Raw genomic sequence first — 18,110 nt, 5'->3', positions numbered from 1 at the left:
ATTAGGCAAGTATTTCTTCAGACCACATTTTTTATTTGGTGTACCATGGCTACAGTACCCTGCAAACTTTTACTAGGAGAAAGGTTTCAGAGAGACATGGAACAAAGTGTTGTACTATTACTTTTACTGCTGTGGTTTCAAGAAGAGAATGAGAAGTTATGCAGTTTTATCCCTGGCCCTCAGAGGGTGAGGAGAGAAGAAAGAAAAAGGAAAACTAAGTATCAGCTTCATTGCTCCCATGACAGAGTATAAACCACAAACTTAACACACTTTAACCTAAACTCACAGCAGAGAGGGGAGCCTGAAAAATGTTGCCTGTTTCAAGCAAGTGTGTGGGATCACCTCAACCCACCTTCTATACATCAAAATGCCAAATGTTTCCTAGCTTCTCCTTAGTTGGTATCACAGCTTTTTTCCATTGCAAATCTGAGAACAGCAAGAACAGGCTATGCTAGCCTGAAACAAATGGAATACAAACAGAAGGGGCTCTTGTAGGGATTGCGTTACTCAGTTTTACATTTAATGAGAAACTCCATTTGTTCATAGCTACTGAAGAACGACAGGCTGCCATAAAGCCCAGAACATCCATGCAGACTGCCCAGAATATACTGGATCGCCTCCAGAGCTCTGCCAGCAGGATGGTGGCTGGCAGGAAACACTACTCAAATCTGCACATCACGTTTTTGTTTAGCTAAAGAGCTGGGATATCTTAGGTTATGCTAACTTCCCAATATTGAACTGTTACTTTTCTTTTTCTTTTTTTTTTTTTTTTTTTTAAGAAAAGACAAAACCAGCAAGAAATCATATGGCAAGAGTTTCAAGGTGTGGTTTGCTTAAATTAATAACAGGTACGTGGAAAGATAATTAATATATTACATTTCAGTCCACTGGAAACAGTAAAAATACAGAAGGTCCCAAAATCCAGTCTGAGTAATATATTACTAAAACCCCCACCCCTACCCTAATATGCTAAGATATGGCAACAAAATTACCCACTCAATTATTAAAGAAATAGCAATGTTACCAAGAACAGCTCACTAAATAGACAGAACTACATTACCTAGGTAGAGTTTATTGCAAAACCAGGAAAGACAGCAAACCTGAAGTCTGTCTTCCAATTCAGATTTGTATCACTTGTTCAGCTGTCAGCCACTCAAGCACATACACACTCACACAACATGCAGCCCAGACACAGAAAGTCACTACCACTTTCAAGTTCCCACAGGCTCACAAGAAATGTTAAAACATTTCAGTAAAAAGTTAAAATGAGATCTTTTACCACAAGGACTATAAAATCCCCCCCCCCCCCCCGCCCGCCCCAGATTTCTAAGTTTGGGATTCTAAAAGCCCTACATAAAAAGGAGGAGTTATTTCAATAGCAGAAAGACTACCTTAAAAGTATCAAAGTAAGTCGAAGGAGAGTAAATGCAACTGACAAAATTTAAAAATAAGAAAATCTGCATTGCACAGTCAGTGCTTTCGTTAACACTGTTGATAAGCTCTAAACCTCTAAATGTATTAGAGCATTCATTGGTTTTGATTAACCTTTAATTCAGAAGTTACATTAGAAAAAACAATTGTAGCAATTCTTTTGAGCTGCTAGTTTCATGAGGAAAAAGTCCATTTCAAAATCTCAATAAATAAGCTGACATGTCAGGTCAGTTGAGGTTGTCATGCAAGACAAGTTACATAACCAAGACTAACTCAATCTTTATAATAAAGGCAACTTGCATTCAAAAATGAACTTTACCCTTACAATTTTATTCAAAGGGTAAGCATGAATTAACCCAGCTGTTTACCTGAATTACAAAAGTAACATGATTCAATATGAAAATAAGAAACTGTCTACAAATCTCTGACAGTAATAAATTGCAATATACAATGCATACAGGAGTTATACAGAGCAACAAACTCTTGTACAAAACAAAAATACTTTAATACCTTTAAAATCCAATTATTTCTTTAAAATCATCATGAAAAAGATTTGAGTCAGAACTCACACCTCAATTAGTCAAGCTTCTTGTAGCTACATTACAGCTATTTAATATACAAAGAGATAAATCTCTCCACCAGTCATTAAAACTGCCTCTTCATTAGAGTTGCCCAGGTTTTCTGTTTCATGTTCCCAGATGGAAAGTTTTCTTCAAAATCATGAGAACTGAATTTGTTGAACACCAGAGATCTAGAGAAAGAAAATGCAAGCTTACATTCCACTGCACATTTTCTGAAGCTGCAGAGCAGTTCACAGCAAGCAGCCATGAATTCTCAGTGTTGGAATGGCATGACAGCCACCACCAAGGGACTAAATAAAATTAGTTCTCATCTTTCAGAACAGAGCAACTGAACTAGTGTTTGGATATTAGCAGCAGAAGGGAGAGTAGAGACAAGATGAAGGATCATACCTGTTGATATGATGTTGTGTAGACCATAACATTCTGCTGTTGGCCATCTGTGGTTATTAAGCCTGCTGGCAACTGGTTAGCTGAAAGAAAGAACATTTTAAAAACATTAGGCAGGAATGCTTGATATACAGAGCCTTGTTTGATGTGTCTGTCACCATTAAATAATTGCGGTCCACTCCAGGACTACAGTGCCATTAATCTCCTGAGTTACCATCCTGCACTGGTATATTCACACTTGTTACCAAGTGTTACAGGTGAACAAGTTTACTCCCATTCAAAAGAAAAACATAAAATCCAACTTGATTTTGCTCTGAGAGTAAGCAGAATGTCCAAACCTGCACACAGGCAAATGGAGTGGAGCTCACCACCCTAACCATTGAAAAGGCCATTTCCAGTGCTCAGTATCCCAACAAGCCTGGAGAATTCAGTTGGCTTTGTTCAAACACAAAGTTAGCACTTGAGCATAGCCATGGGGGAGAAACTCAATGAAATCATTGTGCTGCTTTATAAATTGGCATCCATCAGGGACTCCATAATATAGAAGCTCCATGGAAGGCAGAAGAGAGGAACAGGAACAGGCAACAACAAAAAAAAAGGCACAGCCAGAGCCTGACATTGTACTGGTCGACTTCAGCACATCCTTCAGGGCACACAGAAGAGCTCTGATTTCAGAGGAAAGAGGAGGCCAACAAAAGGAGTAAAAAGAACTTCTGAGATACCAAGAGAAAACACAGGGAGTGATGCTCCAAGGTAGACCTTCACAAGCATGTATGTTGAGCTCTCACACTCAGAGTAGGTGCCTTGCAACTGCTATTTGAAAGCAAAGCAGCACAAACTCTTATACTGTAGGTTGTCACTGTAGCACATTTTCCCCAAGGACACAAATAATGAGGCTTTGTTCATGCAGTTACTAAATATAAAAAAGATGTATAACCAATACAAAATTCTGAAAGCACAGCATAATCCTAACAGTTTTCATTTGAAAGCTGATGCTTGAGGGTTTTGTAATTAGATTCTTGGTTGGTTGGGGTTGTTTTTATTTTTTTCCTTCCTCCTTCATTGAACAAATTTTCAATTGCTTCAGTTGCAGGCTAAGAGATGCATTAAGATTAGTGAGAGTGGCTCTGGCAGGTCCAAAATTTATTGCCCTTCAGTGTGCATGTTCCACATCCAACACAGCTTAATGGAGAGTCCCTGACCCAGCCCTGGCATGAGGACACCACAAAGAGCTGAGGGTTATGCCACAGAAGCACAGCTATCACTGCTACTGCTGCAGTGACACCATCATTCATGCCAGAGGGAGCTATAGCTGCCCCTGTGGAGGGAAATACCTGCAGCACTTGACATGATCAGTTATTTAACATAATTTTTTTTTTTTTTTACTTTCCTTTAATACTGCAACATCTCCTTTGCATCCTTAATCCTTCCAGGACATTTCTAAAGTTGCTCTTTTCAAGTCACAGCCACCTAAAGTTTTTTTCATAGAGCACTCTGAGGCTCCTAGGTTTGGAAATTAGGAATCTAAATCTAAATATTAAAAGGGACCCTTGCAATATTTACATTTAGATTCTTAATTTCCAGCCAGTTTTATAAGCTCCTTTTCCAGGCTAGAAGAGACCCAACAAGACTGCATTGTTTTAGGAACCCAAAATCAAACTGAGAGCAAAGTGTATTTCCAATCCTGAACAGGTCATTTTAGTCCTCAGGCTTTGAATTTTTGCTAGTTTGGTGGTTTACCAGTGATTTTATCACATACTTAAAAAACTAAATCTTGTCCGTATATTGGAGTAGAGCTGTGCTTCCTAATTCCTCTTCTATCAGGTTCAACATTACCAGCCTGTAACATTTAAAAGCCAAGGTGGAGACTACATGCAACAATCAGCACCAACAAAATCAGCGTAAATCCCAAAAAACTGTCAGGCTTTAATCCACAGTAAAAGGAAGAAAAACTACGGTGAATGCACATGATACTCCTCACCCTACACCTTCTAGCTGCCAATATGTGCATTCTTTTGCATGTAAGAAATATTAAGTTCTTTAGAATTAGATAAAGATGATTTTCTTCTCTGCCTCATTTCTCAAAGATGAGCTCCTCAAGTCACCAAGAGTTGTTCATTTTACTTTTTTCCCCCCAAGAGTCTTGCAAGTAGAATAGATGGGGCCTAAATATGTAGCTACTGGGGAAAAAGGGAAAAAAAAAGGTTTGCACCTTCCATTACAACCTGTGTTTAAGTGTATACAAGCACTAATATATGCATTTACAAATTTTCCACAATTGACATGAGCTATTACTAGTCCAGGATATATTCCTCAAGTAAGAATGCTGATGCCTGACAGAAGTGCTGTATTTATAAAAGCTGTAGTAATAAGATAATAAATTTAAAAGTATTACTCACTAAATGCTTCTTCTGTGAGCTCTTCACTTAGACCGTCTGCAGTTGTAACTGTTCCCCCAATTCCCTTTTCTCCTTTCATTGCCTGAGAGAGCACAAAAAAAGCAGAAAAAAAGCTTGAGACTTTTTTTAAAGCCCCAGGAGCTCTAGCCAAGGCTTGAAACTTGCAGAAGAGTCACAGTGCAACAGCTGGAGCTTGAAATCCCAAGAACTGTTAGTAAAACTCTATGGGATTTGAGAATGTGCATATTTCATGAGTGTTTTTCATCTTAACCATACTCCTGGACAAAAACTTGGCAAACTAGGACTGTGTGATTCTAAGAAAGGCTTTTCACCTTCTACAAAAGTTTAAAATCTGTGGTAATCCAGAAGGAGAATTTACAAGAAATCATAGAATCTCACCTACCAAGAATGTGCAACATTTGCTTTCCAACCACACACAAGCACCATCACCATAAACTAAGAGCTGACATTTAAAACCAAGATGTGGAATTTCTTCTCCCACATCAAGGACTACAGCCAGAAAGGATATAAGCATAGAATGCCAAGGCCCCCAGTCATCTGCATGCAGTTTTACAAATTTGAAGTTTGATGCCCTATACTATTACATAAGAATGTCTAGAAAAATAATGTGGATATAAAAAAAGATTCTCTGCAACTGCTTGCTGCAGACAAAATACTCAGTTTCAAAACTGAAGTATTTCACCCTGAAGACACCCTTGCTGAAATGGGGATTTAAAACTGATGAGCAAAGCTGTTCAAGCCATCCATGCAATTAAAACCCAATCCAACTACTCTGCTACCACAACATCTATAATCTGCAAAAATGATCAATTAAGAATGAAAGTATCACAGACCCACTTCAGACTTATTCGGTAAGAACTGGAACTAGGCAATATTTGCCTTTTTAAAAGCATATACAGCCCTATCACAGCACGTGTAACTGCTATACAGAACTGGAAAAAGACAGCATACAGCACTACTCCAACTCTACATTACACCTCCTGTTACTCAGTTATCCAGCAAATGACCTTCTGGGAAGGAGAAGCTTCAAGTGCTGTCAGCAAAACAAATATGGTTAGCAAGTCTGAACTAAAAAAATCATAGGTTTACAAAACAAAGAAACTCAGAAGAGCATCCTTATCTACTGTTCTGCCAATTTAGACAGGGGGAGGCAGACCAGAAAGGAAAAAAAAAAAACAAACAAAAACAAGCAGAAGCAACTTCCTTTTTTGAAAAGGTCTAAATTGCTGGAAGGAAGAAAGTCCCTTTCTGCTAGAGAAGGGATAAATTAAATTAACTGTTTGGATCACATACCTAGCATGTGCTATGTATCAAAAGCAAACTGAGGGACAGGCTAAAATAAAATAAAAATAATTTTAAAAATCCCATTGAAGCAGATAGTTTTCCATGTGAATCATTATTCAAACATGAGAAAAACAGTTTTTTTAATTTGCAGACCTGAAGTCCAGACAAACAATAGGCATTAGGCCAATTCTTCAGAGGATGCAGTCAGTACATACTGACTGAACCCAAAGATCGAATTAAACATTCTTAATAAGCACCTTTTAAAAAGGTGCAGAGCAGAGCAATTTACTACCACCAATATATTAGAAAATTCAGTTGAAAGCTTTAACTACTCTGAATCAGCAAGTCTAATCAAAATGCTTACTTCCTCCTTTTTCTTTTGACATCCTCTGGAATGCTTTTAAACATTACATTACTCCCTGAGCAAGACAGCCATTATACAGTTATGACAACAGAGAACTAAGGATAAACACAACTAGGTTAAATAAATGAGCAAATACCCATATATACCAACCTCTCTGAATTTTTGGAGGTATAACTTCAAAGGTTCAACATAGCTATCAAACCCCAAGGTAGACATGGCAAAGAGAATATCCTCTCCATTGATGGTCTTTCTTTTCTCTTGGTGACACCTCTCACTTGCTTCTGATGTTATGAAGCTGATGAATTCACTTACACACTCTTGTACACATTCCTTTGCATCCTTAGCAATCTAGTAAGGAAAAAAAGTATCATAAAATCATTAATGAAGACACAAGACTTTAAAAAACTCACCACAAACCCCCCAAAGAGTACACCAGATAATAGAGGAAACATCCCAAAACCCAATGATAATACTCATTTAGGCAACACCTGCACAGCAAACCACTGGATGTCCTCACTCCTCTACAAAAGACCAGCTGCAATGTGATTTTACCCATGTTTTAATATTTCAAGCAGCACAGCCAACTGCCAGGATCTCCTGAAGTCCTAAGTTCTATACAAGCTTTTACACACAGATGCTTCTTGCTTTGCTTACCTATGTGTCTTCAAACCTGTCCATTACAATGTCACAGCCCACTTCCTCTTCTTTTTAAGAGACCTGTTAGCTCCAACCCCACTCCATCGCATTCCCACAAATTCAGCACTGATAAGTATTTTTATCCTGCCCAGATTCAAGGACTAGAATATACACCTAGCAGCAAGCCTTTCTAATGCTTTAGTATTCTGGTATAAATTTACAAATGAGAATTCAAATGAAGCAACATAAGCCCCTAGCAAGAATGAAATAAGTAAATTTGATTACAGTTTTCAGCCGGACAAAAGTAATTTACCTGTCTTAAAATTACAGCAAGTATTACTCATGATTACTTGGGAAGCTGACAGGAGTCAATAAGAAGATTATAATAATTAAGATTCTTATTCTTCACATGAAAAGAACCTAAAAAATTGAAGCAGTAACTGTGCAGAGTCTTCACTAGCTCGTCTGATATTTTCAGACATGTAGGATGAGATTTTCAGGAGAAGTCATCAGTCAACAGCTTCCTTTGCAGTTTTTTTACAAAAAACCATCCTGATTTTTCAAGACAGCTCTACATCCCATATGCTAAATTCTCAAGAAAAATATAATCTTGATCACTGAAAATTTATGACAATAGGGACTAGGGTACAGTTTTTCACAGCAAAGTTATAAATGTAACATCCAGATCTCCAGAAAGCCCTGAACACTATGAAAATACAAGTAGAAGCAAGTAAATTATGTCTTGCTTCTATTTAGAGCGATCTCCAAAAAGAGAGATCAGTTTTAGCTGGAGGAAATGTTACTGTGGCTGGAATTGTATTGGAATACAATAGAGAAATAGCAAATCATAGGAGCCCTGCGAAGGTTTAAGATAAACCAGTAGAACGATGAAGTACTTCTACAACCACCAGCTCAGCAGAATGGATTAAAAAGTCTGTTCTTAGAGGTAAGAAACAAATAACGCTTTCAGTATCTGGCCTTATCTGCTCCACAATATAAAGCAGACTTCTTAGGTCACTTTGGCATTTGGGTATGGGAATATTCGGGTGATGGAAGGCTAACCATTCTCTTTCCTTCAGGATGAGCACTGGATTTCTATTTCAGCCAAAATGATTCACTTATTCCAAATTTTATGCACCTCCATGAAAGCAGACTACATCTCTCAAGAGAATTGCATAGAAAATATTCTTAGTGATTGTCATCAAGTGTGATCCTTTATGACAATTTCAGAGAACACATCTTAGAAAAAAGAAAGCTCTTGAAAGCTCTATGGAGAACAGTTCTGGACACTCTAATTACAGCAGTTACTAAAAGCTTTCAGAAATCTAAGAAAAATTGGCTTGGTCTCAATCACCTCCTGCTCCTGGGGCTATTTTCCCTTTCCTTTTATAATGCTTTTCTTCAATAAAGCAGCATCATTTGGAAAAATATGTCATTCTAATCAGCTCAAGTTCACTGAGAGGAAGGAATAAAACTCATTAATACACTTTCTTTACCAGACAACAGTATTACCTTTCCTGTTTGGGGTATGGCATTTTTCATTATCCTTGCCACATTTGCAATTGGAAGATATATATCTTGTTCTCTGAAACTCTCTTTTGAGCCGTTTGTATCTTCATGATCATTCATGCTGTCTTCCGTGTCTAATGAAATGACGAAAAGTTAACAGAAATTATATTTGATAGACAGCAGGCAATAATTCAGTTTAAAATCTTACACTGAAGGATGAAGACCTTTGAAAAACAATGTGTTAACATCATAGAAATAATTTTATAAATAGATGCAACATCAGGGTACCTTTATAAAAAGGTACATTTTATCACATTATGCACAGAAGTGTACATGGCTGCTGATCAACAACCATTATTAATGCCATGTCAAAATACAAACTGTTTCCTATAACGTCAATTTTTTTGTCATCCCCTCAAGGTCTCTGTGCCTACATCCAAAAATCCAACCTCCCCCCTTCACACTGCAGAAAATGCTTTATACAGTAAGGCATTACAAAAACAATGGCAAATTCTTAGCCTGAGAGAAGACAGCAGAGAATGATATAAGAACTGGAAGAAAATTTATGTATACACACATATGCAGAGAAATGGTAGCATTTACTCTCTCACTTCTTACCATCGTGAGGCTGTATGACATAGTGACTGCCACCAATGTAATCTCCAGCAATTCCTAACTGAGAAGCATCTGTTGTGGAGCTGTCACCATCCATCTACAACCAGAAGAAGGAAACCTTTCAGGTGTGGTTGTTACATCATTAAGTGCAGCTATTACTCAAACCCAGCACAAACTATGAGATCACTTTATACAAAGCATAAATATTTTACTATTGGAGAACAGCACCCCCCCCATCATTAATGCGTTTTACTGACAGTGGAAATAGTTCAACTGTTTTGTGAGGCTTTTCAAAAAACTCAGCCAGAGGCACAGGCCATGACAGAATCATTTGGTTTATGTAGCACATAGCTCCTGTGAAAGTCTGACCAGAACGTGCAAGGTGTCTCTGAACAGCCCTCAAAACCTACACCAGCTCCCTGTTCACTGAATGCTCTACCTATTAGTTCCTACACAGAATGCATCCTTCACTCACCTTTACTCTCCATGTTGGTTGTCAAGCCCACTGACAAACTTCTAGCCAGACTGCGGGACCAGCTCTACATCCTCATTCTCACTGAGACACCAGTTACTCCTATGTGCCTTCTGAGTCACATTTTAGCATTCCCTGATCCTGCCCTGCCTCACTCTCTGGGCATCCTTAGGTGCTCTTCTCTCAAGGTTCTGATGTGGTGGCCAACAAGAAGACTTCTTCATCAAGGTTTGGAGATGAAGGTGGTCACTGTTTAATAGGTAACTTAAATGCCAGGAGAAAAAGGGAAGCCAAAAGAGCCTGTGCTTCCCTCCTTCTTACTGACAAGCTACACACACAGCCCCTGGAGAGGCAGAGCCCAGCTGACTTCACTCACTGACCCCTCACCCACTGTGTGGGTACCTTGGTGTCTTTGAAGGATCACATGGTTGTTGTCAGTGAGACCACAGAGCTCACTTTTTCACACACCCATGAAGAGGAAGAGAAGGAGGGAGGGAGAGGGAAAAGCAATGTTTTGGCTTTTTTACACCTACCCAGAAATATGAGCATTTAACCTCTTGCTAATCTGCACTTTGCTTGTGGCCACAAGGGCTGAATTTCACTTTGAAACCTTCAAGCAATGTCCGGTGTTACACTTGGCCACAGATGCACAAATAACACGAGCGCTGCTCGCATTCCAACAACAGCTGGATGGAGCCTTAGGAGCTGTTCAAGAGAAAAAGACTATTCCAGCTCTTCTTCATTGTACAGAATATTACACACACTTCTACAAAGAATTTCAGGTCCCTTTTGCTGGGTTTTTGTAAACCAGCTTCACTTCTTACACAGTAGCTCTACCCAAAGGAAGGGCAGTATTTTAGGCATTAACCTTCCAGGTGCCAACCTTCACAAAAATTCACTTTGTCCACATTTTGCAGATTCTTTGTTGGGAGATTTAACTTTGCTTTTCAATCTCCCAAAGGGTCTGCAGTTTGCTTACTCAGCTTACTGTAATGACAATGCAAGGATATCACAATCCTGCATGTCATGATCACCAAAACGATCATCACACATCATTAAGAGAATTGTGCCTCTCTCTCTCCTTTCTGCACTTTGAAACAATTAAAATTGCAGTCTGGTAAATCCCAGAAGCTACCTCCAAAATTAAGTTAAAGTTTTCTGATAGTCTTTTTCTCAGTTTTGGCTCTCTGATCCCTGCTCTCTGAATTCCCTGGAATTTGATGCAGGATCTCAATCTTTACCAGCCCTAATACGAGGTATTTTAAATTCCTTGATCTTTCTTTCCCTCTCTTTTTTTCAATCTTCTGTGAAACATTTTTTCTAAATTATTTCCTTCCTCCAGGGTTGCAATATTCTTCAAATTTCTGCCATGATGTGATAACTAAGTGGTTTCTGCTCATCTCTCCTGCAGGCTACTCCACCTGAATCTTTATTGCCAAGACCCGGCAACACTAAGAAATCATCTTTCTTTCATTAGCCCAGCTTGATTTCAAAAGACAATTCCTGCTTGCATCTCTTTCAAACCTCTGCTGCATCTACAGACATTTTGGTCATATTATACTAATGCATCCTCAAGGTAATACCCTTGCTTCTATTTTTTTCTGTGTGCACATTTCGAGATCTACTTACAGGACGTATTATTTCACCATTAGTGGGAATTTGTGTGGACATTTATCAGCACTATGAATCTAAAATAGTGATTAACAAAATGGACAGAAAAAGGCTTGCAACAGAAAGAGACAGATCTGACTCACATAAAGAGAACAGGCACTGACAGCCTAACGTCAACTGAAAATACTTGTCAGTATTACCTGAAGAAAGATTTTTAGCTGCCAGGACAACCGTGGGACAGGAGATTAGGAACAGCACTAACACCCTTCTGCATAATGCTCAGCACAGCCAGGTCCTGATCCAGGCCCACAGGATAATTCATGTTGGAAGGGGCCGTGGGAGGTCTCTACTCTAACCCCTGCTAAAAGCAAGGTCAGCTCCAAGCTCAGAGCAGAGCACTCAGGGTTTTCTCCAGCCACATCTTGAAGGCCACCTCAGACAGAGCTGGCCCAGCTGCCCTACGAGCCTCCTCCATAGCTGAGCTGACCACACCGTGAGGGAGGGAGGGGATCTCAGCACACTACTTCAATCCAAGGAAGTTGATGGAAGAACTTCAGCCAGAGTTGTCATTCAATTCAAATCTAGATCCAGGCATCTGAATATAGCAACTGTAATTAATATGCCATCCAAGTCATCCTACTAGTATTTCTTTGAGCCCGATGGATGACAAACATGACCTTGCAGGAAAATGTGGCCATTGCTATCCCAGTCATCTCATAACAAACAGTTACATGCTCATACATTACAGTTTTCATTTCAGATGTTCACAACTCCAGTCAAACCCCACATTATCTGATTGTCAAGCTCAGCACAAGTTCTGTAACACATACAACAATGTTCAGAAAATGAGAAAACATGCTTCTCACTACACTGCTGCTAATTAATACCCCTCCTTTAAACAAACAAACAAAAACCCCAAACAACCAATAAAACACCTCCAAAACCATGACACAAACTAAATTCTGTGTCCATGAAGTTGCTCTAGAAAATGCAGCAGACCAATACAGCATAGAAACAACACCTTGCCTACACTAACTGCAGTCACTGGGAGTCTAAAAAGGCCAACAGTTCTTATATTGGTCCATTTAATAGGAAGATCTACTACTTTAGATGGAAGTAGATGCCAGAGCAGGCAAAATCCTGGGAGATCTAATCCTAAAAGGTTCAGGTAGGCAAGAACTTTCCTCTCAGATTTTGCTTTAGACTGCCGAGTTGTTACAACTTGCTTTAAGGAGAAGTAACCATTTGCAGATTATACATCACATTTGCATGGCAGTTTCAGCATGCAAATATTGCAGTGCCTTTTAATACAAGAGCATCTCCTACCTCCGTGTGGCTTCCAAATTGCACGAGGGAGGGCTTCCAACACCTCAGTTCTCCAGCAGCAAGTGCAGTGCATAACTGCAGGAAGCAATTACTACAGATTGTACGTTATCCTCAGCTTCCAGTGCTGGGAAGACACTGAAGCTCCTCCATGTATACACATGGACTGAATAAAGACTGAGAGCTAAGCATATCAGAAGTGACATGTCAGTCTCTTAGATGACCATGCCACTATCTGATTTTATTAACAACCAGGGAGAGTAAACAAGTACAGGACATAAACATTCAGCACTATGCTGCAAAAGAAAAATCTGAATACAGATCAGCAGCACAATGCTTTCTGTTAGTGGTTTTCTGTTTGGTTTTTCTCTCTCTAATAAAAAAAAGAATATTACTAGAGATATACAAACTACTTGATGCATGGAAGTTAACCAAAGAAATATGTTATAAGAGAAACATTTCCAGAGCATCAAAGAAGGTTCAGTAATAAGATGAATGAACACATAGGTTTACACTGACATTTCGTATAAATATTCTTGAGGATGCTTAAAAAAATTTGGTCCTGTCAGCTGCCCACAACTCAGACTGTTCCTATAATATGTCTATACTAAACTAATAAAACATCAGTATCCCAAAGTAAATCTTGCATCCTGTTTAATCTTATAAGCTCTCTAAAGAGCACAGTCAATATCAGTGGCTCAGCTAAATTATAACTAAAGAAGAATACAAGCCCAAGCCTGCTAGCACTGAGAAGGGACTAAAGCTTAGATCAGTATAAAAGGAAAAACAAAGAAGAAAAAAAAATTGAAGAAACATGATTTTTGTTTTTAGAACGAGGAAGTTATCTGGCAATGACTTACAAACTGCCCTCTTGAAGGGAAACCAAAGGCCTCTTGTGATTAAAGTATTTCATATGGTATGTATTCACCCTGTCTCCCAAAATTGCTACCCTATGAGAGGGGCAGTAGAAAATTATATGCAATGAACTGATGCACTTGGTACACATTTCATGCAGTCATGTCTGCCAAAGAAGCAGGACAGAAAAAATAACTAAAGCTGTAGATAGTAACCACATCATTCATATTGCCTCACCTTGTCACAAGAGATGTAAAGCTGTGAATCAGTACATAACAACAGAGACACAAAGTTTTATTTGAGCTTTCTGCACCCTTGCCTGTTAAGCAGAAAGATTTTTCAATTTCCTTCTATTTTTCAGTGACTTCTGGGGATCCTAATTTCCCACTGAATTCTCACCTGCAGGTATATAAGAAATACCAACTGGTGAATGCATTCACAGGACATTGTTCCAGCAGACACACAAAAATATAACACTAAACCCCTTCACACATAGCTAGAACAAAACCAGATGCTGCACTCTCTGTCCATCTCAGACTTCTCTAATCCCTTACATTCAGAGTTTTCCCTCACAGCAGAATAACACTGGGAAAAGCAGACTGATGCTGAGAGGACCAGACAGTGTCACCAAGGCTCATTAGCATCTGGGCTGTACCAGAATCCTTCCCCTGGCCCATGGGGAGGAAACTTTCTCCTATGAAATCCAAAGAGGGCATTGCCACCTTCATACCTTCCTACTCTATGTAACAGTCTATCAACTTTATGTCTTATCTTACAAGCCCCAGTGCCACTGACCACAGGCCCCCTTCATATGGATCCAGCTCTGCTAGAGCAGCTGGTGGCTCCTTCCCAGGCTGGCTAATATCCACAAGCAATGTTAGCTCCAATATGTAAGGCTGGACTAAAACCTCATGCATTTTCACATCAAGAAGGAGAGGGTCAGTGATACAGAGCAAGCAGGAGAAACTGAGTTTCCACACTTTCTCTTTTTTGGCAGTAGAAGAGAGAAGCTGGAGGAGAAAATAAACAAGATGAGCAGAGGAATTGAGGCAGTTTAATTGCTTTTGCAGAAGCTGGAAAAGGAAAGCAGTGCTGAACACACTGCACCAGCACCTCCTTCCTTCAGCAACCTGACTGAAATCCCCATATTACCTTTCAATAGTAAGGTTTTGATACTTTTCTAGTATTTTTTTGTAAAAAACGAAGCTTATCTGTTTATAAAAGCAGCAATCTATAAATCCTGTCTTTTTCCTTTCAGAAGTTTGATAACATTTTTAAGTAGGTTATTTTTCCTTTGTTGAGGTTGTAACTCAAGTATGCCAAGCAGCTTTTTCCCTCTCAAGCAACAGGGCAAGTAAGAGTTTTACAAAACTAGTTCAGACTAGACTGAACTAGCTTCAGATCAGACTATTTTCGGCCAAAACTGTTGAATTTGCTAACACTTGCTTTTATTCTACCAATGTTATTTGCCCATATTGTTTAGTATGCATATATATAGTCATGTTTTGCTCTTTTTACAAGCATCCTGCCACTAAAACATCTATTTCCAAACACTAAGTTTCTTCAAAACACTACTGCAAAACTCAGTACTAAGTCAAGTTTCTTTCTAAGCAAAATTTTAAAGGTGGAGCAACCTTAGATTTATATTTGAAAGCACTACAGGAAGAATCTTGCAAATCTTTTTTAAATGTTGACAAAACAAGGTACCAGACTTACAAAGTTTCAGTGTTTAATGTTTCATATCATGACATTATCTTAAACATTATTTGTCATTCAATTTTTGAACATCGCCTCTCTTCATGTAATTATTACCACAAATAAGAGTTAAGCTTTGAACTGCTGTGACTGTCAAATCCTGAAGTCTAAAGAGTAACATCCAGTGCTCCTAACTTCTCCTGATATAATGCCATAGCTGTAAATGCCAGCAGCCAAGACCATGTATAACCACCTGCTCAATGCATAGTGCAAAAGCAACTCACACAGGCCTCAGAAAGGTTGAGATTGAGCCATCTTGGGTGTCCTAGAGAACTGCAGATCGGATCTTGCCATTACATTGCAACTGTCATGCCACAGGCCACATAAGCAAAGAAAAAAAGAAAGCAACCACTAGCTTATTGTTTAGGAACAGTATGCTAATAATTATATATAGACACCATTTCTCCATTCCTGCAAGCCAATTAAAGCCAGACTCTGAATACTGCTCAAAGTGGCGCTTGCCATTTTCTTTTTTCAGACCATTTTGCCAGAACTTCTTTTGAGAAAGCTGAATTTTTTTTTTCACTGACAATAACTGCCAAGATGCCAAGGAAAGGTTATTACATGTAATAGAGTCAATGAACAGGCTGAAATACAGATTTCTGTGTTCCTCATTGCCTAAAAATGTTCAGATCATTGTTACCAGTAATTCTGCCATCCCAAAAGCAACCCAAGCACACTAGGTAGCTTTTACCTGACAGCTCTTTTCAGAACAAATCTTTCTGTTTAAGCCTCAAAGAAGTTGGTAAAGTTAGAAGTTGATTTTCTACTACTCCTGTACTACAGAATATATATCATAGCCGCAGAAACAGTACTAGAACACATGAATTTTTGTGGTTTTCCAATAGGATTGTCTATAGGATTGTTATGAATAACCTCGACAGTACTCTTCAGGATCACCAACTATATAATTTCTGGAGGCAGCACAGTTGGTAGAACACACAGGTCTGCCCAAGAACACCTCCCACACACTGAAAAGTTGTGTAGACATTGATAATGGCAGGGTCCCGTCTCTCTCCCATCTGTTATGTGCGTCTCAGGACAGCCAGCCAGGCAGCCACCCAGCTGCCTCTGTGCCACTGCGAGCCGATCGATCCCATTTCCTGATTTCATGCCCTTCAATGATGCAAACGAGTTAGCGCTCGGGCACGGGGGGGACAGCTTCCTACTTACACCAACAGCCTCCGAGCCTTCCTGGCACCCAGCTCACATCTGTTGAGAGGTAACTCATCTATCGTGACCCCTTGTTTACATATAGTACAAGACGACGAGTCCTCAGTTATCAGCAACTTTATTGTTGGTCACCCTGGCTGTGATTTCCGCGCTGCCTGCACCTGCCCGGGGTCGGCCGGGCGCCTCTGCCGGGCCCCCGTGCAGGCCACCAAGGACTCGCATTCCCGCCCGCACGGCCAGCCGAGTACTGGCAGCACATCTCGGGCTCTCACCCTACGCTCCGCATCCCTGCAAAATACTGCCAAACCTTCCAGGAAATTTCGGTCCCGACAACGGCGCGGGGGTGACCGGGAAGAGAGACCGGGCCGCTGTGGCGCCGCTACCCGGCTCCCGGCCCGGCTACGGGCCATGACCCCCACCACGCCCACGGCCCCCTCACCCCCGCGGCGAGGGGAGGGGGCTCGGTAGGCGGACACAAAAGAGCCGGAGCCCCCTCCGCCACAAAGCCTCGGCCCCGGGGCACAGCGACCGCGGCCGGCGCGGAGATGGAGGGATGGCGGGAGGCCGTGCGCCCTGCGAGTGCCCGCCGCTTCTCAGCCGGCGGTGAGGAGTAGCGGCTGGCCGCGGGGCAGCTTCGCCTGCTGCCCCCACCCCTACCTAGGCCGCAAAATGGAGCCGGAGCGGGGAGGGCCCCGCGGAGAGAGCGGGCCCCCGCCGCCCCTGTCGACATCCCCCTCCCTGCCTGCCCGCTCCCCTCCCCGCCCACCCACCCAGCTCGGCTCCCCGGCCGCGCGGCTCCCGCGGCTCCGGTCGCATAAAGCGACGCGCGGCCGGTGCGGGGCCCGGGGCGGCAGCCCCGCACTTTCTGGTGCCCGCGGCGGCGGCGCGGCGGCAGCGCCGGGGCCCGGGGAGGGAGACGGACATTTCATTCGAGCCTGCAGTGCAACCGGTTACCAATCATTGGCCGGAGCCAGGCACAAACCTCCAGTGCGGCCCTGGTTGGCTCCCTCCACAAATCGGCTGTTTGGTTGGACGGAAAATGGCTGCGAAGGAACCAGTCCCAGCGCGGAGCCTCGCTTCCCGCAGCCTGGCTGCCCTCCCTCCGCGCCGCCTCCCGCTACTCTCGTCGGCTCTTCCCTCAACACACACCCTCCCGCCGGGCCGGCCCTGCCCGCCTCCTTTATGGAGCGGCTGGGCCGGGGGGCGCCGAGGCCGCCCCCTCCCCCCCGCGCGGGGCTGGGGCACAGCGGCAGCCGGGGCCGCCACCGAGGGCTGTCCCTGCCACAGGGTTCGGTCCCGCAGGGCTGCTGCTGGCGATTGTGTAGAGTGGCCTCTGACCAGGGGCAGCTCTTCCTGCGGCCTCGGTCTCACTGAATCACAAATGAGTCACGTTGGAAGGGACCACGGTGTGACAGCTGGTCCAACCTCCCTGCTCAAGCAGGATCATCCTGGAGCACAAGCGCAGGATTGCATCCAGGCAGTTCTGGAATATCTCCAGTGAGGGACACACTGTTCCAGCGTGTGGTCACCACACAGTAAAGGTCTTCCTCATGTTCTGGTGGAACTCTCTGTGCATCAGTTTCTGCCCGTTGTCCCTTGTCCTACTGCTTGTTACCACCAAAAATGCCTGGCTTCATCCTGTGACCCTTTCCCTCCAGATACTCATGGACATTGATGAAGTCCCCTCTCAGTCA

At 41.8% G+C, this 18,110-nt stretch overlaps 1 protein-coding gene across 2 annotated transcripts; it reads right to left on the bottom strand.

The window, feature by feature from the left end:
- Positions 1–1,740: 1,740 nt before the first annotated feature.
- NFYB (nuclear transcription factor Y subunit beta) lies at positions 1,741–17,777 on the bottom strand. Of its 2 annotated transcripts, none has more exons than XM_038154981.1 (7): positions 17,399–17,777; positions 9,231–9,324; positions 8,616–8,746; positions 6,618–6,815; positions 4,799–4,880; positions 2,403–2,482; positions 1,741–2,182 (listed from the first exon to the last, which is right to left on the bottom strand). In XM_038154981.1, the coding sequence occupies exons 2-7, from the start codon at positions 9,322–9,324 to the stop codon at positions 2,150–2,152; spliced, it is 618 nt and encodes a 205-aa protein (XP_038010909.1). In that variant the 5' UTR covers positions 17,399–17,777; the 3' UTR covers positions 1,741–2,149. The 2 variants fall into 2 exon arrangements, with proteins under 2 accessions (XP_038010909.1, XP_038010907.1); XM_038154979.1 differs by lacking the exon at positions 17,399–17,777 and adding an exon at positions 17,187–17,360.
- Positions 17,778–18,110: the final 333 nt, after the last annotated feature.

This window comes from Motacilla alba, chromosome 1A (genome assembly GCF_015832195.1).
Source record: "Motacilla alba alba isolate MOTALB_02 chromosome 1A, Motacilla_alba_V1.0_pri, whole genome shotgun sequence".
NCBI lineage: Eukaryota > Metazoa > Chordata > Aves > Passeriformes > Motacillidae > Motacilla > Motacilla alba.
The sequence above is the reverse complement of the archived record's forward strand: the minus strand, read 5'-3'. Positions and strand labels throughout refer to the sequence as shown.